This window comes from Siphateles boraxobius, unplaced genomic scaffold (genome assembly GCF_051911475.1).
Source record: "Siphateles boraxobius isolate OS27281-9 unplaced genomic scaffold, OSU_SipBor_1 1, whole genome shotgun sequence".
NCBI classification, from domain to species: domain Eukaryota; kingdom Metazoa; phylum Chordata; class Actinopteri; order Cypriniformes; family Leuciscidae; genus Siphateles; species Siphateles boraxobius.
In genome coordinates this window covers 1,209,684-1,234,626 of record NW_027508699.1, presented here as the reverse complement: position 1 = coordinate 1,234,626, position 24,943 = coordinate 1,209,684, and the positions used below count along the sequence as shown (strand labels likewise).

Below are 24,943 nucleotides of genomic sequence, written 5' to 3'. Positions count from 1 at the left end.
AACATTTTGAATTTTAATATATTGCCAAATAATTTGTTCCACGAGCACACATAGCCTACATATTAAGTGCTATACGATACAGAAAATCATCCAATAATGGCGCAATAAACACATTTCACACAATACTCGATAATAAACAATATATTAAAAGCATCACAGAACAGACTTTCCGAAACACTAACAGAAATGAAAGACTTTGCCTTTAGATTAACTTTATATTTTCTTACCTGGCTGATACTTGTAGCTTTGACGCCATGCACATTGCCACCTTCTTCGCGCGCCGTCTTCATTCAATACGTTGGAAATCGTCACATCCGGGTTTTTTTTAATCGCGCAATTAAACCCTTTATCGTTTATCGTTTATCTTTTATCGTTTAACAATTGATAATTAAATATAGTGGAAAATTATACAGGTTAAGTTAATGAAACGCAATACAATAGTGTTTTGGTGGTAAAATAAATATATGTGTGTTATTTTAACAAAAAATATTTGTGTAAAAAGAACAGTGCCACAAAACCATTTTTTGAGTGTGTCTTCACGTCCAGAATCTGTGAATGATTTAATAACAATGATAAAAGAAAATTTTAAGCTAGACTTTGACTTTAACCGATCTTACGAAGATCCACATTTTGACAGGCAGCTATGTTCCCTTGTAGACATTGAGGAACTTCCACAAAAGGCTGTACTAAAACCTGTACAATCTGAGATTAATGCAAGTTCAGTAGCATCAGATGACACAATAAGATTGCTGTGACTCCAGACAGGACTGAGAGATGGCCTTATGTTTTTCCAGTGCCCACTTTTTCTTATGAGGTAGAACTCATACTTGGTGAGGGAAATGATACATGTGAGAAAACAGTGAAGACTCTCAAGTTATCCAGGGGACAAAAGCATGACATTCTTGAGACCTTTGCAGCCAAAATGCATACCCGAATGATATTTCAATGATTGCAGAAGAACTTGTCACCAAGCATCCTTGTCTAAAAGAGCCAGGATCTCAGACAGGGTGGTATGGTTGGAAAAACAGTCTGAAGTTTAAAATGGGGAAATTACCGCACTAAATTGAGTCGAGCAGGATTTCACGAGATTGCTGTAAATTGTGGAAAGGGGAGTAGAAACAACACGGACAAGCAAGCTCCTCACACAAATATCAAATGCCCCAAGAGGGCAGAAGTGAATTTCCTCCCTAACTTCCCAATAGGCGAAGACACGGCAAGCCTGGAACAACTTAGACTACAAATTGTAGAAGAAGTTAAGAATAGTGACAAAAATCTTGTCCTGATTACGAAGTTAATGTAGACGACCTTTGCCCTGAGACGCAAAGTGGTCATCACTGAAAACCTACCTGTTGGTGATATCCTGGAACGCTGGCCTGCCTTTAAAATCACAGGTATAAAAAAAAATTCTTAGTACGCTTGAAAATGTGTTATATTTAAAGGGGTGGTAAAATGGCACAAGATATAAATCTAAATCTTTCATATCTTTCACAAGATATAAATATAAATCTCTGATGTCCCCAGAGTGTGTGTGTGAAGTTTTAGCAGAAAATACCCCACAGATATTTTTATATAGCATGTTAAAGTTGTCACATTTTGAGGCTTTGCAAAAACGCACCGTTTTGTGCCTGGCCCTTTAAATGCAAATGAGCTGCTGCAGAGGGCGGGGTTTCAAGAACTCTTGTGTGTTAGCAGAGCGATTACCTCACGCAGACACACTAAAATGACAGACTAAAATGCACTGTTCTGCCTTTAATATTAAAACGGAGTCAGACGAGGATGGAGAGACTCAAGAGGAAGTGACAACACGTAGAATGCAACAGGACGTCTCTGAATGGTTAGTTGATGAATTTATGTTGCTGATGTGGAGTTAACTATCTTTAATTAGGATATTCTGTCATGTTAATCTATAAATCGCTCGTATAGGAACTGTTGTGAGATGCACACAGAGTGACTTTCTATTGCATGTGAAAAGAAGAATGCTAAAGTTTGAGCTGACTCACAAATACACTCTTATACAACAACTTTTCCTCTTCTCAACATGGACTGCGTGTTCCCGGGGGCGGGGTTTATGTACATTTTAGGGTTGCTGATGTCACTAACCCAGGAGAAATGTCGTCTAGTCCCTACCAGCCATTTGTTGTAGTCCTTTTCTTTAAAAGCAAATATCTCCCTTTGCTTTGAACTTTGAGCGTTGTAACTTTGCAGATGTTGTTTATGCTCAAACAGCAACATTTCACACTAGCTAAAGTTAGAAAAGTGAAATCATACTTTACCACCCCTTTAAGGAATAGTTGACCCAGAAATTATCACTTGCTGTTAATTTACTCTCTCTCTGGCCATGCAAGATGTAGGCGACGTTCTTTCTTCAGTATAACACTAACGATGATTTTTAGCTTAACTCATGGTCCTTGGTGACTCATACAATGCAAATCAATGGGTGCTGTCACTTTGTGAGTCAAAATACATAAACAAGCAATACAAAATTAATACTTGTGACACAGAAATCTTGAGCTCCAGACTCTCGTTTTCCTGCTAATAATGTTATAATGTGTTCTCTATATCCTCTTTTTTCTAACAAAGTTGTCGGAGTTCAAAATGTTATTTTGCAGCACGTTTTTTTTTCTTCTTTTTTTCTACAGGATCACAAATGTAAACTGAGTACAAACTGTGCTTAACCACTTATTCATTTGTGCAGATCTGTTCCGAGTTTCATAAAATTATAAACGTCAACTTGAAGAACCACTTTTATGCCATCTTCAGAGCTTGTTCAGAAAGAAAGCTGCTCACACAGGGAAAGTGTCTGAAGTACTGAGTCAGCTCTTCAGGAAATATGACCTCCAGGTCAGTTGGTTATACTTCTTGATGGCTGATAAATAAACTGGAGTGGATTTTCAAATATTTCGGTTATATTTACAGACATTTGAGAGGTAGGTGCATAGTATTGTGTGGCTGTGCGGATTATATTCCATGTTAAATCAAGATTATCATACTCTATAGTCTCTAATTCTCACACTCTAATTCTCTCCATGTATGATGAGCTGCCGTCCTCCGTGCTGCCTCCACCTATCTGCAAGAGGATGACACTAACTTTCTCAAGACATGGGATGTAAGTATTTGATTACCAACAATCTCACTTGCCATTCAGATGTTATCCTGGTTCTAGTTCCATGTTTTTAATATATTAATTAGAGTTACTGTATGGGATAGAATGGTTTGAAATAGATGTAAATGTCACTTATTAGCAGTCCTTCTTCTGTTTAGAGTAATGTTCTCTGGGATGCACCGATCCGATACTGCAAATTCTTGGCAGGATCGGGTATCGGTTAGACTAGGCCGATCCAAAGCCGATAATGTGCGCAGAGCTGTCGCATAGACTGTGCGAACTGTGCAACCGCACAGGGCCTCGCACCACTAGGGGGCCTCGCAATCCTGCTGTTTTTTAATTTTTTTGTGTTTTTATATTTTTTACCCTTTCACACAGCACGTTGATCCCGGGAAATTGCCGGGAAATTGCCAGAAGGTGTGAGCGCAAAATTGCGTGTGAACGCAAACACGACCCGGGATTGATGCCGGGATCGATGCTGGGTTGGGGACCTAGTAACATTGCCGGGATCAGTCCCGGAACGCGTGCTGTTTGAACAAAAGCCGTAATCAATGCCTTGTCGTAATGATGACGCTGAAGTGAAAGCAGGCTAGTGAAATGGTACGTAATGCACTAGTTTATGATTGAATCAGAGAAAAAAATGCACAAGCCTGGTTTCGAAATCGAATAGAAATCGCAGCTCATAAGCAAACTATAGACGCTGCTGAGACATTACATGTCACATCGATGTCACGAGTCTTTACGGGATTTTTACGGGTTGTGTGTGAACGCACTCTCTGATTCCGGAAAATCCAACCCAGGCTCATGGGAAATACGTTACTCTGCCTACATTTTTGCAAAACCTGAAATACGTACCTCCAGGTACGTTTCCCTGCACTTTTCGAGTGAAAAGTCCACTAGAGGCGCTAAGTGGTATCATTTTTTCTCCATTCCAGATGGTTAAATAAAGTTTATAAAAACAATAATATGAGTAATGTACAGACTTCTCAGTAAGCCTATACACTCATTTTAATATAAATTAGGAATTTTTCCCACGCTTTTGAGGTGCCACACAGCCCAGTCTCACGGCAGTTCGTGATATGGTCACGTCATTTAATCTACTGGTTCGTGATACTGACACGTTTATTTCATTATTTTCGTGATATCAGCATTTTTATTTAGCCTATTTATTTTTTTAGTAATGTAATGCACGATTCTTTCTGCCAGGCGTGCTGCAGCAGAGAAAGCTGTTTAATCGACATTTATTTACGATATCTGATCATGTTTATATTTGTATTTATTTTAATGTTATTATTTCGGTCTTATTGCCAGGGAAGCTGGACTGTTTTGCTGTTGATTTAAAAAAAAAAAAAAAGTATAAACGACTACGCGAATTGTATCAGTAGGAAATCGCGTTGAAGAAGTCTCCTTCCGAACACATCGCGATATTTGGCATCAGTTCATGTGTGCCAGATGTTGGTAAGTAGTCGAAATACACTGTCCTAATAATGCGTGATATAATGTATTTTCTGATGGTCGAAATGAATCAGATTAGCTCATGTTCAGTCACTGCATTATCTGTCATCTCCACGGAGGCTTTGCGTTTCATTGCTTTCTAATTCAAAACAGGGTGATTAAACACTATCTGTCACGACACGTGCTACAGGCCTAGACCTTCTATCAGTTAATAATATTCATATTAGGTTTAAAGTAAGTTAGTACAATTAGTTCCAAAGTGGTATTTGTTGTAGAATCACAGTAAAAACAACACTAACCTTGCTTTTACCACAGTAGCCTTAGTTTTACTGTGATATGTGTGGTAAAAGGACAGTAACCACAAAACTTACCACACTTTTACCACATTATTTGTAGTTTTAATGTGATGTTCGTTGTAAATGCATATTAACCACAACACTTACCATGCTTTTACCACATTATTTGTAGTTTTAATGTGATATTTGTTGTAAATGCACAGTAACCACAACACTTACCATGCTTTTACCACAGTAACCTTAGTTTTACTGTGATAGGTGTGGTAAAAGGACAGTAACCACAAAACTGTCCGTGCTTTTACCTCAGTATCGGTAGTTTTAAAGTGATATTTGTTGTAAATGCATATTAATCACAACACTTATCATGCTTTTAATTTCTAATAATGAAACAACAAATATTTGTAAGGTAAATCAGTAATTTTTCCATTAAATAATCCGATATATTATATATAATGCTATTTTCTTTTCTCTCTTTTTAGCTGAAAAGACCAAAAGGGCCTTTCGGACTCAGTCAGCTCATTATTGTTTGAGGAGAAGTAAACGGGAGACGAAAAGCTACAAAGGCAAATATTCGCAATGGTAGTATGTGTTGGTTTTAAGCCTAAATCAAACATTTTATCAATCATTTGTTGTTTCTTAAACCTTTTCTTACAAAACCCATAGCCCAATCAGTACAAACATAGTCTCAAAGTCTTAATAATTCACAAGATTTAACAAGTTGTCAAATTCGTACAATACTTGTACATAATCATGCAGCTTTTACTTCTTGTGCTGTCAATGGCTAGTGCCTCAATTCCTGTACATATTTATCTCCATATTTGTAAATCAGTTGCGCACCTTCTTGGAAAGTAGTCGGATGTCCCATACACTGTCAGAAAAGTTTATATTAATAGCATTGAATTCATTATAATTATTACAAATTGGACCCTGTCTGTTGATGTTCCAATGATACATGATGTCTCTCCACAACTCATAACCTTCCTCTGTTTGCAAGAGTGCAAAAGCTAATCTGACTTGTCACATGACATCAGATACTCGATTATTTTGTCGTAATCATATCAGTTACACTGCTGATAACTGTCACGGGAACACACGGGAAAACAGGTAGATCCAAATGCAGTATTTATTAGGGTAATCCAAAAACATAAATCCAGTCCAGGCAGGGGTCAAAACCAACGTAGCAATCCAAAAACATAAAACAATAAACAAACTAGCACAAAGCAGAACAGACCTCAAAAGTGACGTGACGAATAACAACGACTCCGTGACAAACACTAAAACAGACAGGGTATATATACACTCAAACTAACAAGGTGATGGGAAACAGCTGAGTACAATGAACTGATGAGTGACAGACAGAATGCTGGGAAATGAAGTCAAACGTGAAAGACACCGTGAGAACGAGGACCTCTAGTGGCAACCCAGGGAACACAAACCAGACACTGTGACAATAACTGTCCCGCTTGCATGTAAATCATGTTGTTGTTTTTTTACATGTTATCATGTAACATATTATGTCATGTTATCATAATCACTTTTTTAAGTTCATATGATTATTGCATGCTATTAAAGACATATTTTTATTCATAGAAATGCTCACATATCAGTGAACTTATTACATAAAAATGCTTTTAATATATAATTATGCAACACTCCTTACATAAATAAATCCTAAAGTTATATATAAACTGACTACTTGCAAGTAATGTATTGAAATGACCTTCCTTTCTGTTTTGCAGGATTATCTTTTTTAAAGCTCTACAATATCAAACTCAACAGCTCTTTTAGGTACCAACCCTCACAAGATCTACTAGTGAGTCGCAGCAAATCTTGCCGTGATCAGCCCTTACCAGGTAAAGTTTCTACAATATTTCAATCAGTATTTACTTATCAAATGTTCTCCCCTGAATCGTATGGTAAATTAACTTAATTATAACTGTGTTAATTGGTATGTTTCAAGAACAATAGTAATTGCACATAGAGTAAGTGGAGACTTTCTTGTTTTACAGCAGAGAAGGAAGACCAGTCCTTATATCAACGCAAGCTAATCGAATAAGTCATTTGTTTCTGTCTGTTGATGTTCCAGAAAGGTGCGCAAGTCCATTGGTATGTCTTGTATTAAAACAATGCTGTGTATTACATAATTTGATCTTGACAATTTTCCATTGTACAGATTATCACTCGATTTTTATATGGGTTAAACTGTTTTTCTTCAGTACTTAGCTTATATTATGTGCTGCAATATTATATATATATAATACTTCAATGTGTATTATATAATGTACTGACTGCTGCTTTGTAAATTTAAATAAGGAACAGGCAACTCTGGCCCTTTTGCGTTCTCCTTTTTGAGGTGGAGAGTTTACCTCCAACCCTAATTGAGCACATCTGAAAATTTTAACTAAAGTCTTCAGGTTTACTTGTAGACAATAGGCAGGAGGGTTTGAGGTTGGAGCTAAATCTGCAGGACAGTGGACCCTGAGGGCCAGAGTAGCCCATCACTGCTTTAAATAAAGCTACACTGTGTAATTTTTTATGTTGATTCTTTGCAAAAAAAACACTTTGTTCTTTCAAAATTATATGTGCTCATTCATGTGTAATTACTTCCACCAATTAATCAAGTACTCTCGTAAGTGTAGAATCTGCCATTCAGAATACATATGAGCGAGTCGCTCGAATGGCGGCAGCCATGTTGCGCCTCCATCTTGAAAATACATTAGCCAAAGAGGGACATACCTGGAAATTCAAGCTTCGCCTTTCGAGCCTTTACTTAGTGGCACCGTGACGAATGCGAGGGGGAGATTACTCATAATAATACGGCCACCGTAGGAGTTAAAACGCCCTCGTAATGGGAGGGGCTGGAAAGTAATATTCAGTTGGTAGTCTTATACAATTTCACCGCTATATGGGAGAAAATCTTACACAATGTAGCTTTAAATAACACAGAACATAAGCTGACCTGACTGTCCATTAAACAGTTTAATTTGAATTGTTTGTGTTTTTTGTTTAACTTTCAGAGCAGGACTGGAGAACGCCTGACGATGGGATGTTGAGACTTCTTCCTCTGAGAAAAAGCTACACCACATCAGTAATCACATCTTCTGCTCATCAGTTGTACTGTAGGGCACAACTGAACAAACTGTTTTCACGAACAAACTGAAGAACACGAACACGATAGAGACGTACAGGGAAGAGCAAGAAACCAGTTTAGCTGTGATATTGAATTAATTTTTTCCAACACAATATAAAATCTGTTTTCTGTATCATAGGTGACTGAATATGATTCTCTGGCACTCATTTGTGTGGCTTCAGCAGTTGTGAATGGATTAATTTGATGTTAATGTATTTTTGAAGGCTCATTGTTATTTATCTTGAATCTCATTTGTCTTTATGCTACTTTATCAACTTTATGTTGTGTCCTCAAATAAAGTGTTGTGTAATAAAGTATGGTGAATATTGTGTATTGAAAGTGGTGTTTGGGACAGAATTTTATTTGAGAAATTTGAATTTCTTATTTAGCTTAGTTCATAATTTAAAAACAACTAAATATAATTAATTACCATAATTATTGTACTTAGGACATAAACATTTTGTTGTGGTTAATCTTATTTGGGACAACAATGCAGCAAAAGTTGCACATACTTGCATGTATGCCAGTTTTCAGTGAAATAAAGAGAAGGTGTGTGAATAACAAGAGGCTGCAGTGGGCTATCTTGCTACAAACACTTTAAGTATAATTGAAGATGATCCATGTTGATCATTCTAGTACATCTACTACTGCATTTAAAATGAAAGCATAGACATTACTGATGTCAGGCAAATAATCAGCAGTCAGATGGGGTGAAAAGGATATTTTGGCACTGTTTTGTTGTTTTACTGAACGGTGCATTATCCTTGTGATATAGTAATAGTTCAATATCTAAAATCAGTGTAGACTGTACTGCCCATCCACCCCCAGGGGCCCAGCAACGGCCCCCAGAAGAGCAAAAGAATGCACATTTCAAATGGCTGTAACTCAAAGTCCGGTTAGTGTATCAAAGAGACAATATGAAGGACAACTGCTTATGCTATGTTTACTAAATAATGTTGGGCACAGTTTTCAGACATATATGGCAAGCTGGCATAAAGGTTATTTTAAAAGTGCTCGCAGTAAAATATCAAATTGCAACCTATCCCTCATATATATCATAAATGTTTGCACAATTAACAAATTTAGATATCCAGTTGCCCATTAAAGATATTATTTATTTAACATTTACTGTTTCATTACTAAACGTTTTAAACTACATTACCCACATATCTCTGTCATTATATCAATGGAACAGGAAGCCTTGTGCTGTAGTTCATTGAAATGTGCAGACATGCTTAGGGTTAGGGTTGGGATCTCGGTAAAAGAGAAATTTCTCACAACATAGAGACACTTTCTAGTTACCTTAAGGTATAACTAACGTAATAATAACACCAAAACATACTTTGTAACATGAAGCGCCGTTTTATATGGGTTAAAAGATAGTCCAATCACAGCGAATTCTGCGATAAAGTCACAGCCAATAACAACCCAGCTGAACAGATGCGTCACACTTACTTGCCCAATTATGGTAAATGATGACAGATCTCTTCCAGTTCCGGCTGCAGGGATAGATTCCTTAAATATTTAATATTTGGGCTGTTAAATATGTATTGTTTCTAATTAAATTATAAAACTCACATTTAAAAACAAAAAGACTCCTTTGTGTGGTTACCATCCAAAAACGTTGTATTCATATGATCATGACACAAATTTGCTTATTTGATTAGACTGATGCATACATATGAAAGAGAAACCTTTTTTCTAAGCAATGGCACAATGGCAGGTTAGTTTGCAGTTTTTTTAATTAAAGATAATTGCATGTACTAAAGTGCTACTAACATTTACAATGTATGTATAGTATATCCAGTATATTATATAACAAAATGTAACAAAAGCATAATGAATGCACACAATTTTTAAAGCAAATTCCAATATTTAATGTCAAACTGTTTAAAGACAAATGTAGTATCAAAACTAATGCACAACAGAATAAAAATCAGATAATTGTAAACAAAACATAAAATCCAGATACAGGGGCAATCAATTATAGTGACACATACAGTTATTTAAAAAAAATCGCTGATGAAGTTATATTTTTACAAACCACAAGATGAGATTCAACTTTGTTATGTGAAAATATATTTGTTTCTTCCCTTTAAAGAACAAATAGGTGAAAACTTAAGCACAACATTTTACATTCTCAACTTTAATTCTATATCCTTGTGATTATTGGTCACTTTTATTGTAACTAAATGAAAGGAAACCTAAAATAGTTAATTATTATAAATGTCAGCAAGAAAATGCTTCAATAAAATACATTCACAGGTAGGCCTGTATTGCAATTACATTAAACAGGTAGTCATATAATGATAACATAGATGTAGTTATGGTGGATAAATAGTGACCACTGTAATCGAAGGTTTAATGAAGCTAAATGTAAGACATTAAGTCCATCTAAATGTAAAGGTAACAAACTCACAGAATAATGTCCAGTTGTCAAGTGTCATTTCTGTAATACTCTTTCAGCACCAAACAGAACTCCATGAATATTATTTTGTTTTAAAAGGTTTTCCTGAACACTCTCACTATCTTCAATTGTTCGGACAAACACCTGCTATATACACTTGCCGAAATATACATTTGACTATTGTCATGAAGTCGCTGCATGACTAGAACTAATGGATGTCAATGAATATGTCCTTTACCAAAACTTAAATAATGGTTCTGCATATATCAGAGATCATAAGAGTGGGACTCCACATAAAGACTTTCAGAAACTGTGACAGAGCAAAGGGAGCACCTCGCTGGACACATCCTACACATGCCCAAACCACACCACCCAAAGACAGTTATGAAGTGGACACCACTAGGTGGATGCAGGAGACAGCGAAGACCAAGGAAGACATGGAGACAGATGTTTCATGAAGACCAGAAGAATGTCAGTGTCCCATGGGAAGATGTGGAGAACTTGGCCACGGATCGAATACGTTGGAGAACACTTGTTGCCCAATGTGCCCAGCACAGGACTTGATGATGTTGTGAGTTTATCCATAACTGTGGGATATTTTTCTGTAAGGAGTATTACATAATTAAATGTTAAATGCATTTATGTAATAAGCTCACTGATATGTGGTCATTTCTATGAAAACAAGCATCTTAATCATAAAGCATTAAGACTTTGAGACTATGTTTGTACTGATTGGGCTATGGGTTTTGTAAGAAAAGGTTTAAGAAACAACAAATAATAAATAAAATAAATAAAAATAAATAATAGATAAAATGTTTGATTTAGGGTTAAAACCAACACATACTACCATTGCGAATATTTGCCTTTGTAGCTTTTCGTCTCCCGTTTACTTCTCCTCAAACAATAATGAGCTGACTGAGTCCGAAAGGCCCTTTTGGTCTTTTCAGCTGAAAAAAAAAGAGAAAAGAAAATATCATTATGTAAAATATATTGGATTATTTAATGGAAAAATTACTGATTTACCTTACAAATATTTCTTGTTACATTATTTGGCATTAAAAGCATGATAAGTGTTGTGATTAATATGAATTTACAACAAATATCACTTTAAAACTACCAATACTGAGGTAAAAGCACGGACAGTTTTGTGGTTACTGTCCTTTTACCACACCTATCACAGTAAAACTAAGGTTACTGTGGTAAAAGCATGGTAAGTGTTGTGGTTACTGTGCATTTACAACAAATATCACATTAAAACTACAAATAATGTGGTAAAAGCATGGTAAGTGTTGTGGTTAATATGCATTTACAACAAATATCACATTAAAACTACAAATAATGTGGTAAAAGCATGGTAAGTGTTGTGTGCATTTACAACAAATATCACATTAAAACTACAAATAATGTGGTAAAAGCATGGTAAGTGTTGTGGTTAATATGCATTTACAAAAAATATCACATTAAAACTACAAATAATGTGGTAAAAGTGTGGTAAGTTTTGTGGTTACTGTCCTTTTACCACATCTATCACAGTAAAACTAAGGCTACTGTGGTAAAAGCAAGGTAAGTGTTGTTTTTACTGTGATTCTACTACAAATACCACTTTGGAACTAATTGTACTAACTTACTTTAAACCTAATATGAATATGATTAACTGATAGAAGGTCTAGGCCTGTAGCACGTCACGTGACAGATAGTGTTTAATCACCCTGTTTTGAATTAGAAAGCAATGAAACGCAAAACCTCCGTGGAGATGACAGATAATGCAGTGACTGAACATGAGCTAATCTGATTCATTTCGACCATCAGAAAAGACAATATATCAAACATTATTAGGACAGTGTATTTTGCTACTCACCAACATCTGGCACACATGAACTGATGCCAAATATCGCGATGTGTTCGGAAGGAGACTTCTTCAACGCGATTTCCTACTGATAAAATTCGTGTAGTCGTTTATACTTTTTTTTTTTAAATCAATAAACAGCAAAGCAGTCCAGCTTCCCTGGCAATAAGACCGAAATGATAACATTAAAATAAATACATAAACATGATAAGATATCGTGAATAAATGTCGATTAAACAGCTGCCCGACTGGCAGAAATAATCGTGCATTACATTAGTAAACAAATAAATAAATTAAATAAATAAATAAAAATGCTGATATCACAAAAATAACGAAATAAACGTGTCCGTATCACGAACCAGTAGATTAAATGACGTGACCATATCACGAACTGCCGTGAGACTGGGCTGTGTGGCACCTCAGAAGCGTGGGAAAAATTCCTAATTTATATTAAAATGAGTGTATAGGCTTACTGAGAAGTCTGTACATTACTCATATTATTGTTTTTATCAACTTTATTTAACCATCTGGAACGGAGAAAAAATGATACCACTTAGCGGCTCTAGTGGACTTTTCACCCGAAAAGTGCAGGGAAACGTACCTGGAGGTACGTATTTCAGGTTTTGCAAAAATGTAGGCAGAGTAACGTATTTCCCATGAGCCTGGGTTGGGAAAATCACTGGCAGTGTGAATTAACCAAAATCAAACGAACACAGGTCAAATCCCGGGTCACTTTATCCGTGTATTTTCCGGAATTCTCTGTGTGAAAGGGGCTAAGGTGACATAAAAAAATTAAAATAAATTTATAAAAATCCAACAAATTAAGCGGGGTTTTTATTGTCGCTACGTAATGCGTCCTCACTGAAGACCAGAGAGCGGGAAAGCTAAAGCGAGTGAAAGCCAACGTGTCAGCTGCAAGAGAACACGACCGATTTCGCAAGCATGACTCAGGTTCTGAGAAAAGAAAAAAGAAGGAAGACTTTCATAAGTCACTGTGGGGATTGCTGGATAAATTTAAATTCTTTATTATTCTAAATTTATTCCAGAGATGCAGTGGCAACAGCTAGCATCTGCATAACACACGCCGACACTGTGGCAGAGCCTAGCGGGCTTCATCAACAGCAGGACGGGAACGTGGGCACTGAGGATGACAGTGAAGTCCAAGGTGAGGGATGACGAGGATAAATATCTGTGGTTGACATATTTTATAATAAGGCTTGTGCCCACAGGGTTCCCGCGGATCCTTAAAAAGTCTTAAATTTGATTTATTTTAAATTTAAGGCCATAAAAAGTCTTATTTTTACTTATGAACCGTCTTAAATTTTTGATGGCAATTTGACTTAGACATATCTAAATGTTTTCCAAATTAAAACTATCTTATTAGCGTACTTTTTTATTTATTATTCGTTCTCGTTCACGTGACATTTCGCGTCACATTCACTGCGGATGAAACAGCAGGAGAGAAGGAGAAGCAAGTTGGTTAATTTCAGTTCATTTGTAAGTTAATTCTTTATGTTCGAAGTGGTGTGCGATATGTTGTCTATTATGATATTTTACTCATTGGCACAGCGAACTGACATCGCATCTGTCTCTCATGCTAGCTTTCACTGCATGACCTGTCAGTGCAGTTATAGGTTAGTTAGTTAGTTAGTTATCCCTAAATTATTTGTTGTCTTATATTTATATCATATTATGTTGTTATCATACAATATCACATCAGCAAGAGGGCTGTTTTCCCATGCACAATAGCAATTTATTTTATATAACAGTTAAATGAACAATAAATGAACATTGTGAGTTACATATAACAATATTGTCAATATTGTTTGTTTTCCCTGTATTTCGCCAACGAGAATTTCAAAATGAAACCGTAGCAGAGTCTCAATGCAACAGACAGCGATGATTTTTTTTGACTAAAATCTGCGTTTTGAACAAATCATTTTAACAATTCAATGAACAATTTTTCCTGAATGAACCAGCCATTTGAACAAATCGGTTGAATGAATGACTCCCTAAGACAGTGACTTGCCGCCACCTACTGGCGGTTTTAGTTTCATATTTAAAGTACCCTTTAATTAAAATGTTACAAGTAGAAATCAGTTCATATTTAAATATTGAATAAAAAAAAACTTTGGTAAATTGCTTTATGCAATTGTAAATGGAGTGTAAATAACGCCAGTTCTGATGCTGCTTCTTTGTCACCTCTGCACTGCAAAGATTGATTTTGATTTAATTTTTTGATTTAACTCGTAACAATTAATTTGAATGTTAGAATTTGACATAAAAGGCGATGCATACCTCTGTAACAGTTCTAGTAAACTGTTTCCTGTCTCCTATTTTAACTGCAAGTTGCAATTTCACTCCCGGCCAGTAGAGGGCACTAGGGAGCCATTATCCGGGAGATCTCTTCAGGCCAGAGAGTAAAAGGAAGAGGGAAGTGTGAATTAGATATACCTGTTAGCTGAGAGCACATGCTCTGTCCATGCTTTCATTTGGAAAACCCTGTTGAGGAACATTTGCAGGGCCGGCCCGTGGCATAGGCGGAATAGGCAAATGCTAGGGGCGCCACTCAATAGGGGCGCCAAAATGAGTAAACGAGTGAATTTTTTTTTCTCCCGCTTCCTCTCGTTGTATTGACGGAAATGTCAGAGGGAGAGGAAGCGGGAGCCGGTAAGAGGACTTTTCACGAGTGAAGATATTATTGCGCCAAGTCGAAGTGCTCAAAAGCACTTGTTATGGTATTCCGCCATACAATATAGTCATCAATTTTAAACGCTTAGGAAAGCACAACGTTTATTTTGTGTCACCAGCCCAGGTCAAGTTACACTACTCGAGTAACTGTGTTTACATAGGGAAAACGTGGAAGTGTTTGGTCGCTTCTCTGCTTGGCCCATATTTAATGCATGGGCTAAGCTAAGTGCTAACATAGTTTTGCGGCAATACAGAGCGATATAGTGCACGCACTGAGACGAGAGAGGTATGTATCAACTCGTCTTAGTTAAGGGAATAACATAGTTTAATAAGAAAAACTGGTGGAGTATCCCTTTAACACACTCAAGCGCCCCGTAGAAACGGGCCTGGCAGCTCGCGCCAGGTCTATTCAATTCAATTCAAATTTATTTGTATAGCGCTTTTCACAATACACATTGTCTCAAAGCAGCTTTACAGAAAGTGCATTTCGGAAATGTACATAGAAAAAAGGTCTAGACATGGTGAAAGTTACCTGATTGTGACGGATGGCCAAATTTACATGACATATTTTAGATTAGCATTATAGTCTGCAATAGATACAGTGCCAAACGGAAGAGAAGAGGATAAAAGGGGATAAAGACAGAGGTAATGTAATGAATGAACAGTTTATCTTATTGCATAGTAGTGCACCTGTCTGTATGCATTAATCTGTCTGTTTAATGCAAATAATTGTTATTGTTGCCTTATTGTTTGTACATGAATAATTGTTCAATAAAAAAAAAAAAATAATAATTAAAAAAAAATTTAATGTCAGTTATTTTTACCTTAAATTTGCCCTATGTAGAAATTGAGGTAAAATTATCCAAAAAATTAGCTACACGCATCAAAAGAATGAGAAGAAATAAGTGCAATGATGTCATTAAAAAATTGACAAGTTATAGTGCTGCCAAGATATAAACCTAAATTAGCATGCTAAATTACTAGCGCCGGCCCGACTGGTGTCGTAATATCAGTTTCGGCCATGGGAGGCGGTATGCGGGGAACATAACCACCATTCAAACTGTAATACACGAATAACTCGCACGTCTTGTGGGCGTACTTGAACCTGGGGTGCTTCTCATTTCTTATTTGTGCATCCTCGTTTCCTTTCCTCGTTTCCTTTCCTCGCGCCTCAGCTCCTCCCCCTGTAGGATGCGAGGGAAGGACGCAAGGAAAGTAAAGGAGGACGGAGGAATCGAATGAAAGTTTTTTTTATACATTGGAATACTTGATCACTCAAGTGTCACTTCATAGCGTCATCAGCTGCGCTCAAAGGATCTGTCCTTATGTTGTTGAAGTTTGTTTATTTAAGAAATTCCATAATAAATAATAATAAAGCAAGATACCCTGTTGAAATATGTGAGATGTGTGGTTTATATAAACTGCAAAGGTAAAGTATAAATTAAAACAATTGTGACCGATGTGAAGGGGGAGGAAAATTGATACGTGCGTCACGTTTAGTCGATAAAACTCTCCGCATAGGATACACCCGTGTATCCTCGCTCATGACTTCTCTGAAAGCCTCCTCACTCCTCGATCCTCGCCTCCTCGCGGAGCAATTAGAGAATTGAGATGTCCTTCAAGATGGCTGAGCTCGATGGGTTTCCGGGTCATAGGATGGAGGAAGGAGGAGCGAGGAGACGAGGAGGGATATTGAGAAGCACCCCTGATGTCAATCATGTGAAAAGTACAGCCCATTACTTTCAGTTCAGGGAAGAGACGAGAGCGGAAAAATGGCTGAAGCCCTTGGCAAGAGAGCCTTAGCCACACCACAACCACCCGCTGCAGGGAAAAAACCTCGCACAGATGCTCAAAAAAAATCGGACAAAAAAAGGAGCAGAACCAGAGTCAATATAGGCACTGCTTTCCATCGCTGGAGACTTTTAATGGACAAGAAAGAAATGAAGTTCGACTCTGAACTTGCAACATTTCTTTTGGATCGGTAAGTAAGATGCTGTTAGTATTTCACTAGAAGTTTGTTTTATATGTTTGTGTAATTTTTTCGGGACGTTATAGAAATGTATCGAAGGATGTTTGATTAAAGTGCTAATGTGATGGCTAACTTAACCGTAACATTAACTGTTATCTATTAGCGTTTGATAGTTAGCTCTAACGTTATCCACAGATCCGATCCGGTTTTCACCTGTTATCTACCAGCCGTCTCAACCAAACAGATGATAAAATGTATCATTAGCTAAGAAGCTTGAAATGTCTTCGGTGATAATGAACCCCAAATGGACGCACGAAACGTAACTTAATGAGACCAAATGTTTTCTGGGGACTAATAATAACACTAGAAGAAGAGGTGTTGATAATGAAATCAAACTTGATATATGCTGCTAAATTAGCATCAACCGCGGGCAGCATATGTAACACTCTAACGTTAAATAGATGTTGTCCCTAGTTTCGCTTGTATATGTGCAGCTAAGATTAATTCATAATTTGACTGATTTTGGGATCTGAGAGGCATAACATTTACCTGCTGTTTTGTAATTTTTTTTTAGGTATGAAGGACCACTGTCATCCACTCCCATGAAAAAACGGCCAGTACTGACAGATCTCACTGTAACGAGCATCGGGTCAAGTGACTCTGATAAGTGAGTGTGCCTGTCTTGTTTCAGGTCCTACTTTGCTCATGTATCCTCACAAGCATGTTTTACTGTGAACTAGAAGTCATTATCATGACTAATTGTAAAATTCACATTTCTGCCACAGACTGTAATGTCACATTACATTTTTATTCTTAGTTCCACTCATTTTTTTTTGTGTTCAACCTGTTACAGAGACAAGCATACCTCAGAAAAAGCCAGCAAGGGCTCAGGAGGTGTGGAAGAATTGGCCAGGCTTGAGTGCAGGTAGATCATAATGTGCACTGTGATTGCAGGTTCTTCTAATAGTTTTTCAGTGTTACTTCTTTCTGAAATTGTGTTATTTTAATAATCTATCTTATCTAATGCTTTTCCTAAGCCTTGGTGAAATGAGCATTGGTGAGGAGGAACATCTGTATGAACAAGCCATCAATGACTTGAGGAATAGCACGTGTGTATTTTGATCAGCGGAGGTGATGTTGTCACTCAAGAATGTTATCTCAGTGTATATTATGTTATTGACTGTTTTGTCTCATCAGTATTGACTGGGCAGTTAACCCTCCACCACATTGTGTGGCGATGGGTTTCACAGCCTTTGATGAAGTACGGACTCCAGTCTGGAGACTTTATGCTGAGCACCAACATCTTGCTATCAGGAAACAACTACGCTAAAATTGCACTGCTATTTAGATTTATGAACATGGGCATTGTTGACCCAAACACTTTTTTCTCCATCCAAGACACGTACTGTGTTGACTCAATTAAAAAGTACTGGATGGAAAAAAGGGCAGATGTGATTGCAAGACTTCAGGACAAAGATGTTGTTGTCCTTGGTTAGTGATACATATACAGTTTATTTAAAAAAAAATTAAGTTGCAGTATTTTTATCTAACACAAACTCTCTTGTCCTACACATCTAGCTGATGGCAGAAACGATACTCCGGGTCACTGTGCGCAGTACTGTAGTTACACTACAATTGATAATGACACATTGGAGATCATCAGTGTAGTCACAGTAGACTGACAGACGGTCTGCAATGATGGAGAAGGAGGCCTTCATCTTGACTATGGATCAACTAGTCACTGAACTTAAACTTGTCGAGATCTGCACAGATGCCCACTCACAGATTGGTGCCCTGATGGGTGAGTTCATATCCGCACATCCTAGCTGTTACTTGACATGTAATCAACATTTGACTTATTTCCATCTCTGCATGTACATGCTTTTTAGATCCTGTAAAGGGGAGGTACAAGGACCATAGGATTCATCACAGTTTAGATATGTGGCATGGTGCAAAGAATTTGGCAAAGAAGATTGCGGCTGTGAGTGTCCATAGTAGTAGTTTAATTGCACTCCTGTCCATTATCATGTTGTCATTGTTGTGCAATGCTATTAATAATGGTTTAAATCCTTATACCCAGGCAGCCCAGGTAAAAGAACTGTCTGTCTTACTACTTTGGCTGAAAGATATCGTAAATCACTTCTGGTGGTGTTGCAAAACAGCCGACTCCTATGATGAGTTCCTGGTAAGTTTTGTGATTTCTCCCTTTTAATTTCCCAAATCTTATTGTAATTTAACCTTATAAATAAGCAATTGCACTTGTGAACTGCCCACTGATACAGTGGGTTCCATTGTGAAGTGCCCACTTCATTCACGCTTTCCAAGATTTATGCAGGTGTGGCAAATTTATTAAAACTAATAACGTATTACAACGTATAAGATACTACTTACAACATATTATTTGTGGTTGTTTGGGTCAATGCAGCTTCACTGGGGAAAGCTAAATAAAAGACGTGTGAGGTCCCGTGAGAATCATGCGTGAAACCGGACAATTCCAAGTGGTACCCACTGTAATTGTTTCTTTTTATCTTGTGTATTAAAATTGTAGACACTGTGGGCCGGCCTTTTACATCATGTCTGCAATGAGCATATGGGCAGCTGTAAACATGGGCAGCTGGCAGACTCGGAGAAACAATGGATTCAAAGGCTCTTGTGGAGATAATCCTCAAGAAACGATGGTTGAAGGATGTGCACAAATACCTGCGCTTTAGGTATGTGTGGGAATTGTGGTGAAACTGTTCATTTGACCTACAACTGCTCAGTTCTGCTTAGCTGTCACAATTTGTTATTTTTTAATTTCAATGCAGATCAACGGCAGACCTTGAATCCTTTCAAAACCATATATTAATGTATGCCAGCAAGCGCTTTGCCTTCAGTCCACCGGTGTACGAAGCCCGAGTCCTCCTGGCAGCCCTGGACTACAACTACCATCTGGATCGACCAATTCAGAAGAGGGCAGATGGTACAGAGATGTAATTATCACGCGAACTACTGAAATCTTTCTTTTTACTTGTCTCCATTTTTTCCTTTATCAACAATATTGTCCCCCTATTTTCAGGTACAGACGAGTGTACAAGAAGAATGCCAAACAGTACAGTGTCTATGCGCGCAAGACTCCCAAAAGCTACAGCTACATTGGGGAACTACAGACGCTGGTGGTGAGATGTAGGCTGGAGAGTGGCTCTGGAATCCCAAGGACAAGAACCTTAAGGCCAGATGACCCACGAAGGCTTGGTTTACTTCCACCTGTACCACCCCCACCAACGGCAGAGCTTGTACAAAGACAAGTCAGGAGAGGACTAGGTATGCAAAAATTAGCTCCTGTTTCGTGTTTGGGTGTGTACAAGCAAACATACCACTGGTTAATGGCTGTAGTTGAATGAATGTCCTTCTCTTTAAGATAGCAATGTTAAAACTGGCATAACATATGTACCTCAATGACATGTGTAGTAAATGAATGCAAAATTGTCGGATCTTGTGGATCCTGACACTGAGTATAACCTGATTTTGGTCTGAGGAAGATAAGTAGTGTCAGGTTTTCCTGTTTGACCAATCAATAAAGCATAATTTCAAGGACATTTTTTGTATGTTTTAGGAACTGATTTGCAGTCGAGTTCTCCCCAGTGAAGCCAGAATTGCAGCATCCAGTGTACGCATAGGTGAGTGAAATGCACTCTGTCAGTTTGCTACATTTTTGTCTGACATGTAAAATGTATTTCAATCATATTGTCATTGCCTTTTGCAAATTCTTACAACTGTTCATTTCGCAGGACAAGCCTCCGGCAGAGAGAAGGATTGAGACCAATGGCACACCTGCCAACATTCACATTGTCCATTCAAATATGAGTACATTTGAATTTGTAGTTCACCTTATTACTTTGTCTACGATTTAATTTGAATTCCTGTAATGTTTTTTACAGGGTGACTAAAAATGTGTGATTGTTTGCATGTTTTGTAAATAAAACATCGGACCCAACCTATTATCACGATCGTTTCATGATTTACCACAGTTGTTTCAGTCTATAACACAGACTGAAACCCTGCAACATATTGTTTGTCCTGATCGTTATAGAGTAATTTGTTCCAGACTGGCAACAATTATTCTACTTCTTTAATTCTAATTCTTCTCCTCAATTTGATTGTCAACGACGGACATAAAGGTTTATTACGTATACATTATAAACTCCACAAAAAAAATTTAAATGCTGTCACCAAATTTTGCAGTTGTACGTGTTACGGTTATACTAACATGTGGTAAAAAGAACACTTTACACACTGAATTTAGTCAGTTTTTCCAGTTTGAACAAATTGGTTAACTCAAAGGAAAGTAATGTAACAACACAATTTACAGTAAACCTTATGAAAGTGTAATTTAAATAGTTATGTAAACTAAAAGTTATGAAAGTGAAATTTAAATAGTTATGCAGACTAAAAGTTATGAACAAAAAGGTAAACTAAAAGCCAGGAATAAAACCTGTGTATTGGCCCTGAGGATCTGGAAATGTGTCCCTGATTTTACAGACACAACAACTCGGGATTACCAGTCTTTTCCCAGCTCCCAGGGACCCATGCTGCCAGTAAATGTAATGTCTATAGGCGGCATAACGAAACTCTCGGCTCTCTGACCCTGGTTCTCTGGCACGGCCGAGCGCTGTAACGTCTTCCCTATACTGGCGGTGAATACGCAGGAAGCCTCCATCCAGGCAGTAATCCCTAAAGAGTGGTAGGTTGCTAATGCAGTTGTTTGGTGTCTGGCGGCAGCATTTTCTCTCCCTGTCGGTGGGCATGTCCCTGCAGTTCTGACAGGTGCACCATGGCACCCCTGGTAAACCAGCTGATGGAGGGGGGGCATTATTCTGCCGTAATGCTAGGACGTCAAACACCAAGCCTGGTTGCCACTGTAGAATATCAATTGTGAAGGACCTCAGATCCTCAAAGCTCAAATCTTGCAGGAGGTTCTGCAAGGCCATAATTTGTAGGTTAATTATGTGCAAATCATCACCGCATAATGTGGAACATTTACTACTCATAACATTCAATGGTTATCTCCTCAAATAAGCTAACTGTCCAGGATGTCATGTGTGGCCAGTGAAATCCACTTGAAATACTACAAACTGGGTGGACAAAAATAAAGTTTAGTTTCAGAGACACCACGTCCAAGTAGCCTAACCTGAGTTGCGGACATTCTCTCAAGGCGACGTTCCTCGACTCTTCTGTCCTCTTCAGCCCTGGCTTCTACTGCCCTATTTGCTCGTGTGCCTCTGCCTCTACCACTACCTCTTTGTACAGAATCTCCCCTTTTCTTTCTGGTCAGTCTGCTCTGACTAGGCTGTGTATGGCTGGACACTGGGGTGTAATCATCATCATCACTCTGCCATAACAGACAAAAACTATTTAAAAAAAAAATTAATCACAATAATTGTATTGTGATTTTCACTAACATTTTATAACTAAACTGAATTTTATTAGTTTTAGTGACAATGTTACAATGTTTACATGGTACAATTTCTGGTAAGCTATGATTTTGTATTATTTAAAATAATTTCAATTATTGTGATTTTATTTAATATTGACTAATTTGGATAAATATTTAGTAATCGAGGTAGGCCTTATTTTTTCTTAAAAAACAAAAAAACTGAATTTTATTAGGTTTAGTGACAATTTTACAATGTTTACATGGTACAATTTCTGGTACGCTATGATTTTTTATTATTTAAAATAATTTCAATTATTGTGATTTTATTTAATATTGACTCATTTGGATAAATATTTGGTAATCGAGGTAGGCCTTATTTTTTCTAAAAACAAAAAAAACAACTGACCTAATGCTGTAAACATACAGAGAGCCCTATCAGCTGTTAAAATTAAATCTAATGCATTCTTTTTATTATAACAACTTTATTTAATGATATAAGTAAAATTATAATAAATATGTAGTAGGCCTACACATATATAGCAAAATACACTATAACTCTTTTTTTCTTGCTAACTACGTGGCTTATATTATCTTTATTAAATGTATTTCCTGAGGTAAATCTGACATATTTGTTCTCCAGCTATGTTGTTGCCTTCTGTACACTGATTAAAAAAAGGATTGGATGGATATTATGTATGAGGAATACATTTAGGTAAGTTGTAGCATAGGCTACTGTATTTTTTAACAGTCTTCGTGTTTTTTTACTATTAGCTAACGTTAGTAGAGATGATCGGTTCAAGTGCGCTAGGGATCTCTCATTTAACTTCTACAAGCGCCAAAAAACATATTATTTGAATTGCGTAATAAAATTGACAGAATCTGAGAACTTAGTTTTTTATATATCATATCTAACCTGCTCTGTCTAATCTGTCGGTCTACGTGTCCTCTTTGCTTTGCGATTTTTCTGTGCGTCAGAAAATTTATGTGTGGCGTGAGAGCGTGTGAAAAGTGTCAATTGCGAGTTAGTAGCTCTGAATGGCGCAAGCTTGGTCTAAATCAGCGAATGCTGTCTGTCAAATAAATGTAATTCAAACTAACAATAAATATGTAATATAAACAAAACTAATATGAACATATTCACTGGTAAAGGTGAAGGGGAGTAGCTTGAAGTTGTCATTTAAAAATCACTTGACATCAACTAACGTTCCTCTGGAGTCTGGAGTCAAATCGTCCTATAATAGGAGTTGGCTCGGCTTCTGCTACGGCGTGAAGGTAGGGGCGAAGCCATAGACTGTAAGGGCGGAGCATAGAGACTATGCCATTTCTCGTTTGTTACGTTAGAGTAGACCAACTCACTTTCTGGAGGTATACTGCCCCCATCTGGTATGGAATGTGGAGTATGAATTTATTTTTTGGCAGACATTCCAGATGGCACCTTTAAACTTTATGCTAACAGTTGTTCCGAGTTCTCCAGAGGCCCCAGACAGTGTGATTTGTAACAATCACGTCAGTTTTTTTAGACGCATTCACTATCACTTTTAATAATTAATGTTTTACTCTACAGTTGTGCAGTTTTGAAGGGGATATATGGCATGTTTTAAATTATTAATGATATTTATAGGCTACAGGTTTATTAAAAGTAGCAACGTTTTATGTAAAATTAACATTAAAGAAGACATTTCGCAGTTTCATTCATGGTGAATCTGTCACAGGTGGGGGGGCCAAGCCAGACTGCACCCACCCCTCAAACCCAGGACCACCTCGAGGAGCGTACCAGAGACCAGGCAGACAAGAATTTCTAAAAGTAACAATCTTTATTAAATAAAAGCAAGAATTAAAAGTCTTAACACGGGCTTCGTCTCTCTTCCCAGGGAGGAGGAGGCCGAGGGGTTCACTGCGAGGGCCCGGGTTACTGGCCTCCACAGAGAAGGAAGGAGTCAAACGCCCGTCCGGCGTGCAGGTAAGTACCGTGGTAAGTAGACTCTTTTCGGCGTAATACAGGCGGGCAGCGACCCGCGCAAAGCAGGGCCGGGGCCACGGGCCAGGAGGGGACTCTCTCCACAGGACAGGTGGGTAGCAGGTAAGTTTTTCCCAAGCGTCAACTATTCGGTAGATGTCCGGCACAGGGGGCGATGGAGTCCAGGAGGGGGACTCGCTGCCGGCCAGGTAGGTAGTCGGGTAGGCAGATCCTCTCCGTGTAGGGTGCTCTCCTCCGTGGCGTCACTGAGCAGCAGGTGTGAGGTCCTCCGGATGCCTTTCCGCCCTTGACGGCTCCACCCAGAGACAAGGGTCCCCTCCAACCCAAGATAGAGACAAGTTTATAGGTTCAATTCTATTTCGGTGAAGTAAGGACTTACGGCTGGAGCGGGTGGGTCTGAACAAGCAGCGTTGCTGCGGGGATATACCTCTCCTCTGAACAGACTGCAAACAGGAAGGCCGAGGCAGACGAATCTTCCATTTAAACAGACAAAGCCTTTGATACAAGAACGAACATGATCCTTTCGTATAATGGAGAATCGGCTTACGGCTGGACTGGGTTGCTCACACAGGCACTAGGGCTGGGATGTGTCTCTCGTCCGACCAGGCAGCACCCACGAAGGCGGTGGCAGGAGAATGGCTGGGCTGGGTTG

General features: G+C 37.9%; 1 protein-coding gene and 5 long non-coding RNA genes across 6 annotated transcripts; 5 read left to right on the top strand and 1 right to left on the bottom strand.

The window, feature by feature from the left end:
* Nucleotides 1-4,494: 4,494 nt before the first annotated feature.
* On the top strand, nucleotides 4,495-5,433 carry LOC143697168 (uncharacterized). The gene is made up of 2 exons (XR_013186690.1): nucleotides 4,495-4,561; nucleotides 5,334-5,433. It is a non-coding gene; the product is annotated as an uncharacterized LOC143697168 (long non-coding RNA).
* Nucleotides 5,434-10,598: 5,165 nt separating this feature from the next.
* On the bottom strand, nucleotides 10,599-12,354 carry LOC143696689 (uncharacterized). Its single transcript, XR_013186079.1, has 3 exons — nucleotides 12,250-12,354; nucleotides 11,239-11,338; nucleotides 10,599-10,993 (listed from the first exon to the last, which is right to left on the bottom strand). It is a non-coding gene; the product is annotated as an uncharacterized LOC143696689 (long non-coding RNA).
* Nucleotides 12,355-17,492: 5,138 nt separating this feature from the next.
* Nucleotides 17,493-18,120, top strand: LOC143758379 (uncharacterized). Its single transcript, XR_013211931.1, has 3 exons — nucleotides 17,493-17,822; nucleotides 17,935-18,006; nucleotides 18,095-18,120. It is a non-coding gene; the product is annotated as an uncharacterized LOC143758379 (long non-coding RNA).
* A 10-nt stretch (nucleotides 18,121-18,130) lies between these two features.
* LOC143757383 (uncharacterized) lies at nucleotides 18,131-18,576 on the top strand. Its single transcript, XR_013210928.1, has 2 exons — nucleotides 18,131-18,388; nucleotides 18,476-18,576. It is a non-coding gene; the product is annotated as an uncharacterized LOC143757383 (long non-coding RNA).
* Nucleotides 18,575-19,487, top strand: LOC143756899 (uncharacterized). Its single transcript, XR_013210423.1, has 4 exons — nucleotides 18,575-18,698; nucleotides 18,787-18,878; nucleotides 18,978-19,082; nucleotides 19,446-19,487. It is a non-coding gene; the product is annotated as an uncharacterized LOC143756899 (long non-coding RNA).
* Nucleotides 19,488-19,531: 44 nt separating this feature from the next.
* Nucleotides 19,532-20,810, top strand: LOC143744606 (uncharacterized). The gene is made up of 5 exons (XM_077236293.1): nucleotides 19,532-19,608; nucleotides 19,705-19,869; nucleotides 19,956-20,200; nucleotides 20,493-20,556; nucleotides 20,674-20,810. Exons 1-4 carry the CDS (start codon nucleotides 19,532-19,534, stop codon nucleotides 20,522-20,524), a joined length of 519 nt encoding a protein of 172 aa, XP_077092408.1. The 3' UTR covers nucleotides 20,525-20,556; nucleotides 20,674-20,810.
* Nucleotides 20,811-24,943: the final 4,133 nt, after the last annotated feature.

What these genes read in the sequence shown, in the direction of transcription:
- LOC143744606 (XM_077236293.1), top strand. Translation starts at nt 19,532, where the DNA reads ATGGATTCAAAGGCTCTTGTGGAGATAATCCTCAAGAAACGATGGTTG. An exon ending in AGGGCAGATGGTACAGAGAT is followed by an intron (nt 19,870 to 19,955) that starts GTAATTATCACG and finishes CCCTATTTTCAG; the next exon opens with GTACAGACGAGTGTACAAGA. An exon ending in ACAAGTCAGGAGAGGACTAG is followed by an intron (nt 20,201 to 20,492) that starts GTATGCAAAAAT and finishes TGTATGTTTTAG; the next exon opens with GAACTGATTTGCAGTCGAGT.